Below are 21,579 nucleotides of genomic sequence, written 5' to 3'. Positions count from 1 at the left end.
CAAATATGATAGAGAAGACTTCTCTTCTCTGTTGGCCAAAGGGGTGCTTGCTTCGGAGGACTTGCAGTGACCGTGTTTTTCACCAAAAAAGTCACCAATTACTGTCGGTGACACTGCGTGGAAATTTGGATGTGCCAGTAGTTCTCCCTGGTCAGCTGATCATTGGAAACATTCCACCATAAGCTGCCTGTAGAATGAGGGTTTTCCTAGGTGGATACACCCACAAACATATTAAACATGACACAAATTAGGTCTTCCCTAGAAATCCTGGATCTGGGTTTCTGTTGTAACACAGTTCTGGTGTGTATTGAACCATAACAAAGTCTTATATATGACATTGATTTCCGTTGCGGTGTCTTGTAGAGGAGTCGCCAGAATGACATTAGAAAAATTTAAAAAGAAACAGTCAAATCCTCAGATAATACAGAAGAATTACACCCAGCATTTGCGCCTGAATAGTGTTAGGAAAGCACAGTCTGTTCCCAATTCCCTCTCCGATCAAGAGGATTATCTTATTTCAAGGCTGGATAGTTGGGAAGCAGTAACAGCTCCCCGCCTGTATTTCGGGAGCCCTCTGCTTTCAATGAGTGGTAGTTTCTCTATTTTGGAATTTGTTTTGCTGCTCAAATTAATGATAGTGTACCGCTAATAAGTGTGCCAACACTGGTCACATGATAACAAGCTAAACCCATAGGGAATTATCTGAATAATCTGCAGTATGCGTATTCATGTATTTCTCCAGACTATAAGCTAGTCAGTGTTTAAAAGCATTTCATTTGTTCTATGACAATCATGTTCTGAACTGGTATTTGTGAGAGATGAGATCTGTTCATCAGTATCATAAGGTAGGACATATTAGGTTTTAGCCTAAGGATCCTTATACACTTTAGTCATGAATTGGTCTAACCTGCCAACTTTGTTGGGTCCAGCTAACTCTCCAAAGTGTATTGGGGCTTCCCAATATAAGGGGAGAAAAGAATTTAACATATTGGAGTTCAACTGCCCAACCTTTTTTTTTTTTCTTGGAAAGATAAGCTGCTTCCACATCTGTCAGTTTACCCCTCCTGTCTCCATAGAGAGAACATTGCATTTCGGCACTGTTGGACATTCGGGTTTATGGGGAGATCAAGAGAGAGCGAGCTATTAAAATTTATGGCCACCTTAAAGGATTTTTGTGGGTAATGTGATTTGGCCAATTTCAGGATAGGCCATCAGTTGCTGATTGGCACTGCCGAGGAACCCCCACTACACAGTGAACACGGCCAATTGTTTCTGGACCCATTCACAGTGGGCACTGCATCTAAGTGGGCACTGCTACCAATCAGCAATTAATGACCTAACCTGGGGATAGGCCACCAATTGTACTAGCCCCTTTTACATGGCAGTATTTTGCTCAATACTAAGGGGGGAATTCATCAAGCTGTGCTTACGTACACGACTTACGTACATTTTTTTCCATGGTGTAAGTGTTTCTTACGTGAGACACATACATAAGCAAAAAAACAAGAAATGATTTCAGAACACCACTTTGTAACACCACCTCTTCTCCTCTGTGACTTTTCTGTTTTAAAGCCGCTTTTGTGACAAAAATGTTTGATATATATGTATGCATTTCATTTTTTTTTTTTACTACTTTTTTCCCCTAAATGTACTAACCCATTTTTTGTATGTTTTTTTTTCTTATTTCAGTTCCGTGTATTCAAAGGACTTCTTTGGACTACGGTGACCAGCATTTTTTTTGTTTAATACTAATAAAATGGTTAACGAGGGCTTGTGGGGAAGTGTTTTTTTATTTTATTTTATTTTTTTAAGATTTCTTAACAGGATTAGTAGTGGAAGCTGTCTTATAGACCGAATCCATTACTAAGCCGGGTTTAGCGTTAGCCCCAAAAACAGCTAGCGATAACCCCCAATTATTACCCCAGTACCCATCGCCACAGGGGTGCCGGGAAGATCCGGTACCAACAGGCCTGGAGCTTCAAAAATGGCGCTCCTGGGCCTAATTGGTAACAGGCTGGCCTTATTTAGGCTGGGGAGGGGCAGTAACAATTGTCCTCGCCCACCCTGGTAACATCAGGCTGTAGCTGTTTGGTATCTGGCTGAGAATGAAAATATGGGAAACCACTCGCATTTTTTGCAGAAATTAATAATACCAGCTGTTCCCAGCACCCCTGTGGTGGTGGGTACTGGGGTAATTATTGGGGGTTAGCACTAGCTGTTTTTGGGGCTAACGCTAAGCCCAACTTAGTAATGGATTCTGTCTATTAGACAACTTCCACTACTAAGCCTGTTTAAGAAAACTAACAAAAAAATCCACACTATTAAAAAAAAAAAATTTCCAGAAAACTCACCAAAAAGCTTTGTTGACCATTTTATTAATATTAAACAAAACAAAAAAAAATGCTGGTCATCGAAGTAATCCACCGAATACAAAGAAGTCCTCTGCATACACAAATCTGAAATGAGAAGAAAAGAACACGAAAAATATGTGAATACATTTATGGTGCCTCCAGCAGTTGCTAAACTACAACCCCCATCCCATGTCGGGAGTTGTAATTTAGTAACAGCTGGAGACACCCTGTTGCTAAACTACAACACACATGATGGGAGTTGTAGTTTAGGAACAGCCAGGGAAGCCCGCTTATCTCCCAACTGCCTGCGCTGCATGACTACAGCTCTCAGCTTGTTCTCACTGTAAAGGCATGCTGGGAGTTGTAGTTGTGAGGCGCAGGCTGGTGGGAAATGTGCAGGCGGGTGACAGGTAAGCTTTTCACCCACCTGCGCCGCATGACTCTAACTCCCAGCATGCCCTTACAGCAAGGACTTGCTGGGTGTTGGAGTTGTGTGGTCTGCAGGTGGTATATAGGATGGGGGGGGGGGGCGTGTGGTGGTATACTGCGGGTGGTGGGTGTATGCGGGGGAGGGACAGCAGGTGATAGATGCAGGTGGGTGATCGGTGAGGAGCGGAGCTGGCCCGCCTGGAATTGTGATTGGCCAAGGGGTCTCGGCCAATCACAGCTTTAGGAGAGAAACATGAGATAACAATGCTGTAGTATTATATTCATGTTTCCTAGCCGGCTCCGCTCCCCACCGCCCACCCACATCGATCACCCGCTGCCCTCCGCATAAACCCACCGCTCGCAGTATGCCACCACCACCAAAATATACCTTCCGCCCGCATATACCACCCGTTGCCTGGCCGCATTTAGCACCCGCGAGCTAGCTACTGAAAGACTATAACTCCCAGCATGTCCTCACTGAAAGGGAATGCTGGGAGTTGTAGTTTTACAACAGTGGGTGGTGGGTGGCATATGTTGGTAGCCAGTGATAGATGCGGGCGGCGGGTGATAGATGTGGGCGGGCAGTGGGTGTTGGACTTTTTCTAAGCCAAATTTATTTGGTGTAGATTTGCTTCTTTTATTTTTAGGCCGCTTGCGACTTTTTGTGCGACTTAACAAAAGTCGCAGTTAGTAAATCCCTGCCTACAGCTAAGTAAAAAACAGATCTGGTGTAAAACAGCTGGATTGTGAGAAATCGTGCAGCCCAGCGTACCACTAATAGTCGCACAAAAGTCATATGTGCAACTTTTTTGCGACAAATATACACCAAAAATCCTGTGTAAATCCCTTGATAAATACCCCCCTAAGAGTTGAACCTGAACAGAGTAATTATAATGGAAAGATTCTCGGATTTTGACCCCCTACTAGTTTTGGGATAAACCTATTAATGCCGCACACTGGACAATATACAACCATGTGAAAGTGGCCTTAAGCTGAAACTGCATTAGAAGAAAACAAGTTACACCCACCAATTCCTTCATAAACACGAACACTTAGGATGGCGTATGATAACCTACTCAAGTGATTTCCGCAAATATGTGTGCTCACTCTTTTGCCTGAAAGTTCTAAATTGTGAATCTGCTTGGCACAGGATCAGCAGATGAAACCCCTGGCAACCAGCTATTGTCATAGTGGCCTCTGCAGGAGAAATGTGGTATTACATGGCAAGGGATCTTGTAATAGATGATCATGAGTCCAGAGTCACTCTTTGGATTGGGGGTATCTCGATCAGGGCCCTCTGTAAAGTCCATATGCCTTCACAGGTTAGTCCTGTTTTGAAAAACACATTCTCTATCCACACAGTGACCTGGCTATCCGAGCGCATGGAGCTTAAGTCAACACACCACCTCCATGCATCTCTATGGGAGAGCTGGAGATACACGAGCGCTGTATGTACTCCTGTTCCTCTGGCTTTCCCATAGAGATGCATGGAGGGGATAGTGGATATATTTTTCAAAAAGGGACTATTCCTTTAAAGGGGTAATCCCGTGGAAAACTTTTTTTTTTTTTTTTTAATCAACTGGTGCCAGAAAGTTAAACAGATGTGTAAATTACTTCTACTAAAAAATCTTAATCCTTCCAGTACTTTTTAGGGGCTATATACTACAGAGGAAATGCTTTACTTTTTAAATTTCTCTGATGTCATGACCACAGTGCTCTCTGCTAACCTCTGCTGTCCATTTTAGGAACTGTCCAGAGCAGCATATGTTTGCTATGGGGATTTTCTCCTGCTCTGGACAGTTCCTAAAATGGACAGGAGAGGTCAGCAGAGAGCACTGTGGTCATGACATCAGAGAAATCTAAGAAGTAATGCATTTCCTCTGTAGTATACAGCCCCTAAATAGTACTGGAAGAATTAAGATTTTTTAATAGAAGTAATTTACAAATCTGTTTAACTTTCTGGCACCAGTTGATAAAAACAAACAAACAAAAAAAAAAAAAAAACGTTTTTCACAGGAGTACCCCTTTAAAGGGGTTATCCATGATTTAAAAAACAAAGCTGTTTTCTTTCAAAAACAGCTCCACTCCTATCTTCAGATTTTGTGTGGGATATTACAACTTTTCCCCATTCACTTTATTGAAACTAAGCTGCAATTCCACACACAACCTGAGGACTGGTGTGTTGCTGTGTTTATTTATTTATTTATTTATTTTTTAAAGAAATCAGCTTTGTTTTTCATATCCTGGATAGAAAAACAGGGACAATTACAATTACATGTGCTCCACTAGCATTATTATGTGTAATCTGTTTTTTTTAGTTGGCAAAAGACTATATATTACAATGCAACGAAGAAGCCAATATAAATAATAAAGCACTCTCCTAGAACGTGCTAAACATTCTAATAAAAACAGCAATAAGAGCAATATATAATCTAAGATAATGAGGTAAGCCTTATAACAGCATGCACAAGCAGCAGAACTAGGCCCTTTTGGTCACACAGAAGCCCTGAAACTAAAAAATAGAACTCCTAAAACTAAGCTCTATTCTTCTAGAAAAACCTAAAGAAAAAAGAGTAGAAGAATGAAAGTGAAAAAAGAAACAGAAACTCTCCAGCAATATTAGACCCAAAGACCAGGGAAATAAGGATTGATGCCGGGACCCTGCACAGGAATTTACGGTAGTATTTGTGGTAGTGGAAAAGACAAAAGACACTGCTAATCCTGCTGATCTGACCTGCACAAAATGTAGTGCAATGATAGACTAGCGGATCTCCGTTCTACTGTTACTGTTTATAGTTGGAGATAAATTGTACATTATACGTCTCTCTGTACTTTTTACGCTTTACTCTGGCTCATATAAAACAAAGCCTTGCATTCTGCCCCTTGTCCATTCTCCCCCTTTCCTCTTTTTCAGAGGTTTCATTTCCTTGTAATCCTTGAAGTGCTGTTGTCAGCTCAGAGAAGTTGTTTGTTGGTTATAAGCAGGTCAGGAGAATGGGCCGGGTATTGGCGGTTATCTCTGTGGTCAGCAGTAAATGGCTAACCTTAAGCCGATACTCTCAGAGCCTTATCTCCTCATGACTCAGGTCTTCCTCTTTTATTCTTTATGATCTATCTCAAGAAATTTGGCAGAAGATCATTGAATGGAGCGACCAGAGGCCATTCACTAAATGCTGATTTTCTTTATCATTATTTTTGGTTTCATTGACCTGTTTCTAAGATTCCACACAAACCTTAAATCTGCTGTTGACTGTAGACACATGACACATGCACCGCGCGCGCTAAATGAGACTTAAAAGAAGTGTGTACATCCACGAGTCCCAATAATTCTATCGCTATCTTTGGCATTTAGCTCTTGAATATATACAAAATATAAAAATATGAGCACCCTTAGGTTTTTCTCTTTACAAGATTGTGCCTTGAGTAAAAAATAAAAAATTAAAAAAGTATGGTTTTACGTAAGGGGAGAACTCCTGACCTTATTTTACTTTTATTTAAGTATTTTAAAACCTTTATCTCATTATTTCACAGGACTCAGGCCATGCATTTCTCTCATCACTACGAATGTGCTGGTTGCCAGCACATCTAAAGCTGCAAGTATTACCACTTTAGTGCCCATTGTGCCATTATGTGTCTCCCAAAGCACAGACCCAGTCCATTAATTGCCCTTCCTTTAGGCTGCATTCACACCTCGTTCTCAGCCTAAGGTTGCCAGATCCAGCTGGGGGAGGGGAAGCCGGGCACTCCCGTACCCCAGCCGGACCGGCGCTGAAATCCATTTACTTTAATGAGCCGACCGGAGTCAAACGGTGACTCCGGTCGGCTAATTTTTTACCTGTATCCGGTTTTGTGACCGGACCTAAAACCGTAGTAGTACTTAAAGGGGTACTCCACTGGAAAACCTTTCTTTTTTTTTTTTTTTTATCAACTGGTGCCAGAAAGTTAAACAATTTTGTAAATTACTTTTATTTAAAATTCTTAACCCTTCTAACTCCACAGGAAGTTCTTTTCTTTTTGAACTTACTTTCTGTCTGACCACAGTGCTCTCTGCTGACACCATTGTCCATTAGGAACTGTCCAGAGTAGGAGTAAATCCCCATAGCAAACCTATCCTGCTCTGGACAGTTCTTGACATCGACAGAGGTGTCAGCAGAAAGCACTGTGGTCAGACATAAAGGAAATTCAAAAAGAGAACAACTTCCTCTATAGTATACAGCAGCTGAAAAGTACTGGAAGGGTTAAGATTTTTTAAATAGAAGTAATTTACAAATCTGTTTAATTTTCTAGCATCATTTGATTTAAAAAAATGTTTTCCAGTGGAGTACCCCTTTAAACATCAGGTAGAAAAACATAAGAATGCTGCAGAAGCATATATAATTGCTTACCTGCCTGTCCCAGTTCTGAAACCACCAAAAATCTCTGTTTTCGAATCTTTTTTTTTTTTTCTGTATTTCCTGGTTTAGCAGTTGCTCAGCACTAAAATTCCCAGAATGCATTGCTTTTCCTCAGCTCTTTATCACAACCCTCCCGCACTAATGACACTGGTCTACAAAATTGTCTCTTTCCTTTACAAAAATAGTCAATCCTACCCAAAATGGGGTCAAGGAAGGAGAATGACAGCAGACAAATTTTCTTAGCTGTTGGTTTAGTGATCTTTATATGAATGAAAACACTTTTGTTGTCTACTTCTTGGGCATCTCTCATGACATTCCAACACTAGTTTGGCAAGCATAGATGACCTCCACTTGCCCTGATACCTTCTTTCTGTTGCTGAAATGTCTTGATGGAAGTGCCCTCCATGTTCGTCACGATTGCTTGGAAAGAATTAGAGAGGAGTACAGAAATAGGATCTAAAACTCTTTATTAACATAGAATGTGTTGGCAGATGCCATCTAGTCTGCCCAATATGCTATGAATAGTCCATGGCTCATCTTTTATGAAAGATATCCATATGCCTATCCCAGGCATGATTAAACTCCTTCACTGTATTTGCATAGGCATAAGGCTATCCTTTATATAAAATATCGCCGGGGACGATTCATAGCATTCAGAATATTGGGCAGACTTACCAAAAGTTAGGTTGTAATATGTTGCCGAAGATCTACTTTCTGCACTTTCATCTCAAATTCTTGCCAAGCAATTGTGGCGCTTTATAATTTCCTTTTGATTATAAAAATTCATAAAATGAAATCCTGTTCAGAACGCTGGGTTTGGGCGGCCATGATCATGACATCACGCCACACCCCCTCCAGTCATGTCTGTGGGAGGGGGCGTGACAGCTGTCACGCCCCCTCCCATAGACATGAATTGAGGGGGCGTGACGTGATGTCATGAGGGGGTGTGACGTCACGACCTTGGCCGCCCAAATCCACCGTTCTGAACATAATGTTCAGAACGCTTGATGACTGCACATTGAAAGTGGATAAGATGTCTTGGGGTGAAATTATGGGGATCGCGGGGGTCCCAGCGGCCGGACCCCCGCAATCAGACTTCTAATCCCCTATCCTTTGGGGAAAAAAAGGGGAAAAAATAACTTTTTGTCAAAAAATATAGAACATACCTAACAAGTTAGTAAAAATACATTACGTGCTCTGAGAACTAGCTATAAGGAATACATACTGTGTACTACAAATACTGTCGTTTTCCCCAGCACTCATCTTTCCTTGGCCATCTTTTGTTGTTAACCTGTTAAGGACCTAAGACGTATGCATACGTCTTGGGACCCTGGTACTTAAGGACCACCTCCTCCTATCCCCTGCGATTCCTCGGTTAGCTAACTGACCAATCACAGGGGGGGCGGTTACTTCCTCCCGCCCTGCCCGGCCCCTGGAAGTCCGGAGAGAACGGGAGGAAGAGCGGAGGACGCGGCGGGGGATGGGGGAGTGCTGGGGCCCAGCCCCAGTACTTACCTTGTCCCTGAAGACCCGTATCCCGGCGGCAGAGACGGCGGCGGTGGCGACAAGTGAGTTGATCTTCGGCGTCGTCGTGGGACCTTTGCAGCAGTCCAGACCGCCGTAAAGCGATCTGGACTGCTCCATCTGGTCCCCTTATACTACAACTCCCAGCATGCCCAGACAGCCCTTGGCATCTGGGCATGCTGGGAGTTGCAGTTTTGCAACATCTGGAGGTCCACAGTTTGGAGACCACTGTGCCCTTCCAGATGTTTCAAAACTACACATCCTCAGCATGCCCTTACTGTCCAGGCATGCTGGGAGTTGTAGTTATGTAACATCTGGCCCTTCAGATGTTGCTGAACTACAACTCCCAGCATACCTGGACAGTTTTGGCATACTGGGAGTTGTAGTTTTGCAACATCTGGAAGGGCACATATTGGGAACCACTGTATTAGTTGTCTGCAAACTGTAGTCCTCCAGATGTTGCAAAGCTACAACTCCAAGCATGCTGGGAGTTGTAGTTTGGCAACATCTGGCTCTAAAGATGTTGCCGAACTACTACTTCCAGCATGCCTGAGAATGTTTGGGAGTAGTGGTTTTGCAACAATTGGAGGCACACTGGTTGGGAAACATTGTCTGTTTCCTAATTCAGTGTTTCCCAACCCGTGTGCCTCCAGCTGTTGCAAAACTATAACTACCAGCATGCACTGATAGACTGTGCATGCTTTGAGTTGTAGTTTTGCAACAGCTGGAGGTCCCCCCCCCCCCCCCCTTGTGACTGTACAGGGTACATTCACATGGGCAGGGGGCTTACAGTGAGTATCAAGCTGCAAGTTTGCGATGCAGCAAATTTTGTGCGGCAGCTCAAACTCGCAGCGGGAAACTCTCGGTAATCCCCCGCCCGGGTGACTGTACCCTAAAAACACTACACTACACTAACACAAAATAAAATAAGTAAAAAACACTACATATACACAGACCCCTACACAGCCCCCCTACCCTCCCCAATAAAAATGAAAAACGTCTGGTACGCCACTGTTTCCAAGATGGAGCCTCCAGCTGTTGCAAAACAACAACTCCCAGTATTGCCGGAAGGCCGTTGACTATCCAAGCATACTGGGAGTTTTGCAACAGCTGGAAGCACCCTGTTAGGGCTATTCTACGCCAGTGATTCCCAATGTCCACACCTATGCAAATCCCTAATTCAGGCCTCAAATGCACATGGCGCTCTCACTTCGGAGCCCTGTCGTATTTCAAGGCAACAGTATAGGGTCACACATGGGGTATCGCCGTACTCGGGAGAAATTGCCTAACAAATTTTTGGGGGCTTTTAACTCCTTTCACCTTTTATGAAAAGGTGAAGTTGGGGTCTACACCAGCAGGTTAGTGTAAAAAAAAAATATTTTTACACTAACATGCTGGTGTTGCCCTATACTTTTTATTTTGACAAGAGGTAAAAGGGAAAAAAGCCCCCCAAAATTTGTAATGCAATTTCTCCTGACTACGGAGATACCCCATATGTGGGCGCAAAGAGCTCTGGGGGCGCACAACAAGGCCCAGAAGGGAGAGTGCACCATGTACATTTGAGGTGATTTGCACAGGGGTGGCTGATTGTTACAGCGGTTTTGACAAACGCAAAAAAAACAAAACCCCACACGTGACCCCATTTCGGAAACTACACCCCTCACGGAATGTAATGAGGGGTGCATTGAGAATTTACACCCCACTGGTGTCTGACAGATCTTTGGAACAGTGGGCTGTGCAAATTAAAAATTTTGTACAGCCCACTGTTCCAAAGATCTGACAGACACCAGTGGGGGGTAAATGCTCATTGTACCCCTTGTTACGTTCCTCAAGGGGTCTAGTTTCCAAAATGGTATGCCATGTGGTTTTATTTTTTGCTGTCCTGGTACCATAGGGGCTTCCTAAATGCGACAAGCCCCCGAGCAAAATTTGCTCTCAAAAAGCCAAATATGACTCCTTCTCTTCTGAGCATTGTAGTTTGCCCGTAGTGCACTTCAGGTCAACTTATGGGGTACCTCCATACTCAGAAGAGATGGGGTTACAAATTTTGGGGGGTATTTTCTGCTATTAACCCTTGCAAAAATGTGAAATTTGGGGGGAAACACATTTTTTTTTTTTACATATGCAAAAGTCGGGAAACACCTGTGGGGTATTAAGGCTCACTTAATTCCTTGTTACATTTCTCAAGGGGTCTAGTTTCCAAAATGGTATGGCATGTGTTTTTTTTTTTTTTTTTTTTTTTTGCTGTTCTGGCACCATAGGGGTTTCCTAAATGCAACATGCTCCCCAAAAACCATTTCAGAAAAACGTACTCTCCAAAATCCCCTGCGCCCGCCGCCGAACACTTTACATAGACATATGAGGTATGTGCTTACTCGAGAGAAATTGGGCTACAAATAAAAGTATAAATTTTCTCCTTTTACCCCTTGTAAAAATTTAAAAATTGGGTCTACAAGAACATGCGAGTGTAAAAAAGGAAGATTTTGAATTTTCTCCTTCACTTTGCTGCTATTCCTGTGAAACACCTAAAGGGTTAAAACGCTGACTGAATGTCATTTTGAATACTTTGGGGGGGGGGGGGGGGTGTGCAGTTTTTATAATGGGGTAATTTGTGGGGTATTTCTAAGATGAAGACCCTTCAAATCCACTTCAAACCTGAACTGGTCCCTGAAAAATAGTGAGTTTGAAAATTTTGTGAAAAATTGGAAAATTGCTGCTGAACTTTGAAGCCCTCTGGTGTCTTCCAAAAGTAAAAACTTGTCAATTTTATGATGCAAACATAAAGTAGACATATTGTATATGTGAATAAAATAAAATGTATTTGGAATATCCATTTTCCTTACAAGCAGAGAGCTTCAAAGTTAGAAAATTGCTAAATTGTCAATTTTTTTATAAAATTTTGTGATTTTTCACCGTTACCACAAAAATTTTCCACCATGTTAAAGTAGAATATGTCACGAAAAAACAATCCCGGAATCAGAATGATAACTAAAAGCATTCCAGAGTTATTAATGTTTAAAGTGACAGTGGTCAGATGTTCAAAAAACGCTCTGGTCCTAAGGTGTAAAATGGCCTGGTCCTTAAGGGGTTTAAGGGGTAAAGGTGTGATGTCATTTTGCACTATGTATTTCCATAATGCTAACATTCTGGTGTGTCTCTGGACAGGTGCACAGATCATAGATCTCATGATGCTGGTCATTGACGTAACCAAAGGCATGCAGACCCAGTCTGCCGAGTGTCTGGTTATTGGACAGATTGCTTGCAACAAGATGGTGGTCGTCTTAAACAAAATTGATTTGCTGCCAGAAAACAAAAGGCAAGCGGCTACTGAGAGGATGACCAAGAAGATGCAGAAGACTTTAGAAAATACTAAGTAAGTACTTGAGGTTGTGTCTTGATGGTCCATGAAGGGGAAACTGACAGGCTGTTCACCCACACTAAACCCAATTTACTGGTTTATAGTGCGGGTGAACAGCTTTGATACTACACCACAGATTAATGTAAGTGACCAGAGTTCATCCATCTATAGCTATTGTGCTCCTGTGCAATAGAGGCAGGGAGCCAGCTCTCTGAGCTCTCCTGCATCATCAATATTCACTGCCTGGCCCACCCCCGTTATGAATATTAAAATTTCTTTATGCCTCCTGGCACGTGAGCTATCTGCTCTCTGAGCAGAACGCAGGTGCTGATGCCTCGCTCATGTTCTAGTGACTCCCCACCTCCACTGCGCACAGACTTTGATACTGCACCACTGGTTTATGTAAGTGGCCAATGTTTTTATAGGGGTTATCCACAGTTAGGTGATTTTAGTACGTACCTGCCAGACGGTAATGGACATGTTTAGGAAGCATCTGTGCTTGTCTTAGGGCTAAATAGCTATGTTGTTAGATTACCATAATGCTGAGGCAATCTTTTTGTAAACTGGCTATTTCCTATTGGAGTTTGTTCCCTTAAACTACAAACCCAATGATTCCTTGTTTGTAAGTGTGAGGTTACTTTTATCCCTCCCACTCATCAGCCACCCCACCCATTGAAACACACCTGTGATCTCTTCAATGCAATAGACCAGTGTTTTCTGACCAGGGTGCTTCCAGCTGTTTCAAAACAGGATGATCTTCCTCCCAGACTCCCTCTGATCACCTGACTAGTGATGTAATGTCTCGGGCTGCCCGGCAACCTAGGAAAACCTGAGAGGACACTAATTTTGTTAAAAATAAGCCTTGGTGAAAAAATTACAGAAGAATTGTGAGACCACCATAAACACAGGTGCAGACACTATATTATGAACTACACCAACTTTATAGCCGATGTAGCATAGTCAATTAAAAAATCCCAGAATACCCCTTTAAAGTTGTTCATCCGCACTATAATAAAGTATATTGGGTTTAGTGCGGTTGAACAACCTTTCAGTTTCCCTTTACATTTTAGAACAATTCCTTATTGCGCTAAATGTGTTGTAGCAGAGGGAAAGAAGCAGATACTTTCAGTGATGCTGTAGTGGTAGGCTAAATGGTAGCTGCTAAAAAAGGCTACCTACTGCCATGACGAAGAGAACACTGATTTGCCATTACATTAAAGGGTCACTCCCCTCCCCAGCGTCCAGAACATTGAGTTCCTGAATGCTGTGTTCAGGCTTCCGTGTTCACTTCCGCCCCCTTAATGAAAGTCTATGGGAAGGGGGCGCGATGGCCGTCACGCCCCCTCCCATAGACTTACATTGGGGGGGGGGGGGGGGCGGGACGGGATGTCACATGACTGGGTTGATGTCACAGGGGGGCGTTCAGGAACTCGATGTTCCGGACATGCTGGGGAGCAGAGTAACCCTTTAAAGTTACCTTAAAACCTGCATTAATAGAACTGACTTTCATTGGTAAATGAAAACCAATATGGCAATTGCACAATGCCCTTATATGGCAGTAATATAAATATAAAATGTAATGTGCTATAGCATTGGACTAAAGATCAAGCAGCAGCATGAAGTACAAGTAGCAAAGAAATACAGACCCAGAATAAAATAAGTACTAAAGTGGTCAGGCAATGATCCTGTGTTCCTCCACCTTAAATCCTAAAACTACCTGCCAGGTTTTATGTGATACTACTCGTGTCATCAGAACACCTCTGGCCTGTAGAGAAATAACCTCTACAAGATCTCTAAAGGTGTCTTGTGGTATCTAGCACCAAGACAATAGCAGCAGATTTCTTAAAGTGGTACTCTGCCTCTGGACATCTTCTCCCCTATCCAAAGGGGAATCTCTGCTGCGGCACCCCAGACATCCGGTGCATGGAGCGAGCTTCGCTCCCTGCCAGATGACTGACAATGCGGGGCGGAGGCTTGTGATGTCACGGTCAAGCCCCGCTCGTGATGTCACGGCCACACCCCTTCAATGCAAGTCTATGGGAGGGGGCATTACGGCCGCCACGCCCCCTCCCATAGACTTGCATTGAGGGGGCGTGGCCGTGACATCATGAGCGGGGCTTGACCGTGACATCACAAGCCTCCGATGCTGCACCTGACACTCTAAATGAATGCCAAGTGCAGCAGGGAGATTGCGGGGGTCCCCAGCGGTGGGACCCCTGCCATCAGACATCTAGGGGCGGAGTACCCCTAGATGTACTATATGTTATGAGGTGGGGCTCTGGTGAACTCATCCAATAACTGCTCCATCAGATTAAGATCTGGGAAATTAGGAGACCGAGTAGAATACATCTCCGCTATCTGCCGGTAGTGCTGAGATCGCGTGACGGCAGGGAATGCATTTAGCGCTGGCTTGGCGGGACATACAGATACGCTGCACAAAAACCTGGAATACCCCTGCCAAATACCTCTGATGCCACAATTCTTGGGAAATCAGATCGAGCTTGAAAAAATCGACTCTTTGCAAGGTATTGAATATTGAGTAGTTTGGCAGCTTCCTTAGTTTCCTGGGAGGTACTTCCAAACCCATACTAATAGTCTGTATACTAATAATTAGGGTATAATGATGATCATTGATCTCATAAAATGGAAATAGTCAGTTGGTACCAGATTGTCCATGACACCTTAGATGGCCAAATATCTTGCTTACAAGATCAACTGTTGTAACACAAGAGATGGTGATCTATACTACTGTATGAATCGCTTTCAGTTCACCTGTTGGTGGGCAAATGGAATCCCCATCTTGAGGGACAGTGAGCAGCATATAAAGGATCTCTGGAATCGTGCTTAGCGGTAGTCATGCTCTCCTAAATCTATAGACCAGTTTATTATTATTTTGTTAAAATGAATACACCTGTTTCAACATTTGTTCCTGTGCCACGCAATGTTCATTTTTCTGGTGTTTGGATTAAGTGTAATTGAATTTCCCCAAGCTTTGTTGTTAATCTCTTTGACTCTCAGTACGAATGTTCCCAATCAGAGCCGCGGGCAAGCGGATTACAGTCATTGGAAGTCACTGTTGTTGGCTCTCTGTAAAATTCAATATGTATCAGAGAGGCTGAAGCCCGGTGAGATTCTTCAGTAATCCATCTATGTTCTGCTTCTTCTGGAGCAGTGGAGACCTGACCTCTTACCCCAGGGGACAAGAAATAAGGAGCTACGTCTACATTGTCTCCTTGAAGAGCAAATATTTGTTTCAATACATGATCATTTAACTTGGAAATAACCTGTAATAAACACAGGAAATAATCTACTATTCTGCAATATAATTTGACATCTTCTGGGTTTAAAATCCACAATAATTATTGGTCTGGGTCCCTAGGTATAACTGGGAGAAGCATGCAAAGGGCATTTTTCTTCCCAGCTCAGTGCGCGATTCGACTTGTAGCAGGAAACTTGCTCTATTATAGTCTGTGGAGCCCATCTCCTGCATTGAGTCGAAAGGAGTGTAGAGCAGGTGAGAAAGGTATGCTGCCCGTGCTTCTGCCGGCTATATTTAGAGATCGGTGACTGTCTTAGACAATAGACAACCGATGAAAACCTTTGACATGTCTACATGACAAACTCTTTAAAATGCTTTATGCCTGTCATGTCACAGTGACATGGCAAAAGTTTTGTTTTGATCTTTGATTTGGTCTTTGTTTTGTGGGCATGTAGGCATGTAGAGCTCTCCTCTACCATGTCCTCCCACTACTTCTTGATTAAGCAGATGCTTATTACTTTAGTATCCAGAATGCATTGCTACTCCCAGAGCTGCTGGAGAAGATTGTTCTATAAAGCAGAACAGTCGGCATTAGCTTCTGTATTCATTATCTACCTACTCCTCTGCCTGTGGCATTGCTCAGCACAAAACAGAGGACTGTAAACACACCTAATTCTTCATAATGTAAAGAAGAAAGGGAAACAGAGCACTCACACGATCTCTGTCCTTCGGATCACAAATGCCGAGACGGAGGTCCCGATTCCGGTGACTTCTACAGGGAGGCGATGTGGAATTGGTGGAGCTCAGATGCCGGCCGCGGTCCGTATGGCGCCAATGGGCACTTCGTCAGGCCATACAAATTAAACAGCCAGAATTCTTATGAGGAAATGAAAGAAAAAGTGGTCCAAAATGTCCGAGGATACCTGAACTAATTGAGATGTACCCCAAAATGGTACAAATAAAAGCTACAGCTTGCCCCTAGTAAAACAAAAATCACACTGCTCCATTGATCGACAATGAAATGTTATGATTTCCAGACTATGGCACAAAACAATAATTTATTTATTTTTAAATTATGTTTCCGCAATATCAGATTTACCATCCACTTAATCATTACTGCTTGATAAATGCTGTAAAAACAACACAAATATATTACGTTGCTCAGTAGAGCATATATATTGTGCGTAAAATTATAATAATACAACTTGTTCTGCAAACTAAGCCTTCTTAATGCTGTATTGATCGAAAAATGCATAATTTATGGCTCCTCAAAGGCAAGGATGAAAAATGAATATTGACTGCAGCAGGGTTAAAAAAACTACATATGGAGTCAATAAGATTGTGAGATTTTAGGACAATAAGAGATGATTGAATTTGCGTCTCCTTCTCCTTCAGGGCCGATTATTGCCTTTATGTTGGTCTTTTGTTAACCCCATTTCTTCTGGAAAATCTTCGTTTTCGAAGACAAATACAGTATGATAAAGGATATAGATTGTGTTGATGTTAAAGGGGTACTCTGGAAAAAATATTTTCAACTGGTGCCAGGAAGTTAAACAGATTTGTATATTACTTTAAACTGTCCAGAGTAAAAACAAATCCCTATAGAAAACCTCTCCTGCTCTGGACAGTTCCAGACATAGACAGAAGTGTCAGCAGAGAACACTGTGGTCAGACTGGAGGGAACTGCACAACTTTTTCTGAAGCATACAACATCAGATAAGGATTAAAAGAGGGTACTCCACTGGAATTTTTTTTTTTTTTTTTAAATCATCTGATGTCAGAAAGTTAAACAGATTTGCAAATTATGTTCATAAGAAAGAAAGCGGATTGGCACTGCTATACAATATAAACATACCCCTCAGCTACACACCTTAATTCCCAGCTCCACTGTTATTCTCGTGGTGCTCAATCGCAGAATCAAGTTTCCAGTAATAAAACCAAGGTAAAGATAGCACTCACGAATATTCAGTATTCAAGCTTTTATTCCAAAGTCAGGTCAGTATGCAGGCTGGCCAACGGGCCGTTACTCGCACTCAATAAGCAAGAAACAGCCCTTTGGCCAGCCTGCATACTTACCTGACTTTGGAAAAAAAGCTTGAATACTGAATATTCGTGAGTGCAATCTTTACCTTGGTATTATTATTAGATTTGTAAATTACTTTTATTTAAAAATCTTAATCCTTCCAGTACTTATCAGCTGCTGTATACTACAGATGAAGTGCTCTCTGCTGACACCTCTGTCCATTTTAGTAACTGTCCAGAGCAGCATATGTTTGCTATGGGGATTTGCTCCTACTCTGGACAGTTCCTAAAATGGACAGAGGTGTCAGCAGAGAGCACTGTGGGCAGACAGAAAAGAAATTAGAAAAGAACTTCCTGTGGAGCATACAGAAGATAAGTACTGGAAGGGTTAAGATTTTTAAATAGAAGTCATTTACAAATCTGTTTAACTTTCTGGCACCAGTTGATTTAAAAAAAAAAATAAATAAAAATGTTTCCACCGGAGTACCCCTTTAAGTCACTCTTCTCTTAGCCAGGTCTATGCATCCTCTGTTCACAGCAAAGCAGTCAATAAAAATAGCTTCTTGCTCTACTTTTCAAGAGAAGAGCAGAAGCCCTGCCTTATTATGGCTGAGATTGCTTCTTCTGATTGTTAGTAAGAAGGGTCTAGATCAGTGTTTCCCAACCAGGGTGACTCCAGCTGTTGCTAAACTACAACTTCCAGCATGCCAACGGCTGTCCGGGCATGCTGGGAGTTGTAGTTTTGCAACAGCTGGAGGCACTCTGGTTGGGAAATACTGGTCTAGATTGTCAGCTTCCAGAAGGAAGAAGAACACTTATTCTGTTTAGAGCTCCAAGCCACCAGCACAGATTAGCAGCAATATCAAGTGGTACATATGGAAGCAAGACAAAAAGAAAAGCTGTATTTTTATGGTAGAAGCACTGTAAAACATTTTTAAAACTGACTCTTTGGTATGAAGATGATTTGCTAAATAACCTGTATAACTTTTAATTAAAACCATGGTACAGAGTTTGCATCTTCTGTAGTTCTTGTATTTTTTATTTTTTTTGGCATGTTTAGATTCCATGGTTGTCCTATTATCTCTGTGGCCGCAAAGCCTGGAGGACCAGAAGCCCCAGAATCGGAAACTGCTCAGGCGATCCCTGAATTAATCGAGGTGTGTATTGGATCACTTTGTCACATATTTACTGCGAGTAGTTAAAAAAAAAAATCCTTTTTATGCTCCAATAGAGTGGGCTTATATGTTTTCTGTATACTCATTATACATTAGAGGGAATGTGTCGTGTTGAAAAAGAGGTCTGATCTCCCAGGATTATGTTAGGGCCAAACTTTAGTAAAACTTTATTTTATTTAAAGGGGAACCCCGGTGGAAAAAAAAGTTTTCAAATCATCTGGTGCCAGAAAGTTTAAGTGTAAATTACTTCTTTTTAAAAATCTTAACCCTTCCAATACTTATCAGCTGCTGTATACTACAGATAGATTTTCCTGTCTGACTACAATGCTCTCGGCTGACACCTCTGTCTGTGTCAGGAACTGTCCAGAGCAGGAGAGGTTTTCTATGGGGATATGCTTCTAATCTGGACAGTTCCTGACATGGACAGAAGTGTCAGCAGAGAGCACTGTTGTCAGGCTGAAAAGAACAACTCAATTTTCTCTGTAGTATACAGCAGCTAAGTACTGGGAGGATTAAAATTTTGAAATACTGTACAAGTAATTTACAAATCTGTTTAACTTTCGGACACCAGTTGATATAAAAACATTTGTTTTTCACTTGTCTCCACTGGAGTTCCCCTTTTAAGTGCCTTCTTATTGTGGTCCTCCTCCCTGATTGACAGCTATCTCTGTATGCATGCTCCAGTGAGAAAGCTGTCAATGACCTACTGCCTAAGCCAAGACGAAGCAGGAAGTTAAATTAATAAGTTATACTGATTCTTTTCCCAATAACTTATACAGTGTAATCCCCCAACTCTCAGAGCCCATCTTAGTTAAACATAGCTACCCATAGCAACTAATCAGATCGCTTCTTTCATTTTTAACAAGGCCTCTTTAACCCCTTAAGGACCAAGGACGTATCGGTACGTCCTTGGTCCTGCTCTCCTGATATAACGCGGGGTTACACAGTAACCCCGCGTCATATCACGGCGGACCCGGAGTCATAGTGAAGCCGGGACCCGCCTCTAATAGCGCGCAGCGCCGATCGTGGCGCCGCACGCTCAGCTGAGCCGCGCGGCTAAAAGCAAAAGTGAAAGTTGCCGGCTAGCTCAGTCGGGCTGTTCGGGATAGCCGCGGCATCCCGAACAGCTGACAGGACAGCGGGAGGGCCCCTACCTGCCTCCTCGCTGTCCGATCGCCGAATGACTGCTCAGTGCGTGAGATCCGGGCATGAGCAGTCATGCGGCAGAATCGTTGATCACTGGTTTCTTATGAGAAACCAGTGATCAATGATGAAGATCAGTGTGTGCAGTGTTATAGGTCCCTATGGGAGCCATAACACTGCAAAAAAAAAAAGTGAAAAAAAAAAGTGAAGATCATTTAACTCCTCCCCTATTAAAAGTTTGAATCACCCCCCTTTTCCAATTAAAAAAAAAAACACAGTGTAAATAAAAATAAACATATATGGTATCACCGCGTGCGGAAATGTCCGAATTATAAAAATATATCATTAATTAAACCGCTCGGTCAATGGCATGCGCGAAAACAATTCCAAAGTCCAAAATAGTGCATTTTTGGTCACTTTTAATATCATTTAAAAATGAATAAAAAGTGATCAATAAGTCCTATCAATGCAAAAATGGTACCGTTAAAAACTTCAGATCACGGCGCAAAAAATGAACCCTCATACCGCCCCATACACGGAAAAATAAAAAAGTTATAGGGATCAGAAGATGACAATTTTAAACGTATTAAATTTCCTGCATGTAGTTATGATTTTTTCCAGAAGTCCGACAAAATCAAACCTATATAAGTAGGGTATCATTTTAATCGTATGGACCTACAGAATAAAGAAAAGTTGTCATTTTTATCCAAAAATGTACTACGTAGAAACGGAAGCCCCCAAAAGTTACAAAACAGTGTTTTTTTTTTTTCAATTTTGTCGCACAATGATTTTTTTTTCCGTTTCACCGTAGATTTTTGGGCAAAATGACTGACGTTATTACAAAGTAGAATTGGTGGCGCAATAAATAAGCCATCATATGGATTTTTAGGTGCAAAATTGAAAGAGTTATGATTTTTTTAAAGGCAAGGAGCAAAAAACGAAAATGCAAAAACTGAAAACCCCCTGGTCCTTAAGGGGTTAAAAAGAAAGAAGTGATCTGGTTGTTCGCAATGGCAACTGGGCAACTTTTCCTCTGCACTGGCTTTGATAAATCTTTCCCATAGAGTAGTAGAGACACAGTGAGAAGAGCTATTCCGCTCAGTGTCCTTAGCAGTCTGCATCGTTTCCACGTGAGGGCCCGCTCCCTCAGTCACCTGCAGGAAGAAGAGCAGACAGATTGGATAGTGCTGCAGGACAATGATCCCCACATCACAGTGACATCACAGACCCTGGAAGTCCAGTGTTAATGTGAAGTGGAGAAGTGTCACTGCAGTGTAGTGCAGTCCCAGCAAGCTTTGAAGTCTCCCATCCAGACCAAGATGCTGTCCCTGTAGGTACAGTTAAGTTAAAAGGGGCACTCCACCCCTAGGGGTACCGCAGGGGTCCTGCATGCCACCTCGCCATTCTGAACTTTCCGTTCCGAACGCTGGGTTTGGGGCCGAGGTCGTGACGTCAGGCCACGCCCCCCGTGATGTCATGCCATGCTACCCCTCCTCCATTCATGTCTGTGGGAGGGGGCATGATGGCCGGCGTGGTGGGGGTGTGGTGTAATGTCACAACCATGGCCAAGAACCTAGCGTTTGGAACGAAAAGTTCAGAATTCCGGGTTGGTGTGCAGGATCAGACATCTTATCCCCTATCCTTTGGATAGGGGATAAGATGTCTAGGGGCGGAGTAGCCTTTAAATGCATCTCACATACACCCCATACTCTTTTCCTAGTCCCCTATGTTGGAGACTTACAAGTAATAACATGCTCTGGCTGCTGCAGTCATTCATGACCTGCTGGGGTTTGTAGTTCTCCTGGCACTTCTTAAAGTGAAAGTCCAGCGTTGATCTCCTGTCTGTTTTGCAATGTTCAGCGGGGAGTGATTCTGGCAATGATGGGTGGTACAGTTGCTGAGGCAACCAAACCAACGTTTAGCG

The 21,579-nt window shown here is 42.6% G+C and overlaps 1 protein-coding gene across 2 annotated transcripts in view; it reads left to right on the top strand.

Moving 5' to 3' along the window:
- EEFSEC (eukaryotic elongation factor, selenocysteine-tRNA specific) overlaps positions 1–21,579 on the top strand; it is a 232,824-nt gene that overhangs the window by 40,567 nt on the left and 170,678 nt on the right. Inside the window, exons 1-3 of one of the 2 annotated variants that reach the window (XM_056524841.1) lie at positions 5,334–5,458; positions 11,864–12,071; positions 18,398–18,494. In XM_056524841.1, the coding sequence (XP_056380816.1) occupies positions 5,431–5,458; positions 11,864–12,071; positions 18,398–18,494 (333 nt within the window). In that variant the 5' untranslated portion in view covers positions 5,334–5,430. Of the gene's footprint in view, positions 1–5,333; positions 5,459–11,863; positions 12,072–18,397; positions 18,495–21,579 lie in introns of those variants that run through there. The other variant, XM_056524840.1, reaches the window with a different exon arrangement.

The sequence above is a fragment of the Hyla sarda genome, chromosome 6, assembly GCF_029499605.1.
Source record: "Hyla sarda isolate aHylSar1 chromosome 6, aHylSar1.hap1, whole genome shotgun sequence".
Lineage (NCBI taxonomy): Eukaryota > Metazoa > Chordata > Amphibia > Anura > Hylidae > Hyla > Hyla sarda.
Note: the sequence above shows the minus strand (reverse complement) of the source record. Positions and strands in the feature narration are given on the sequence as shown.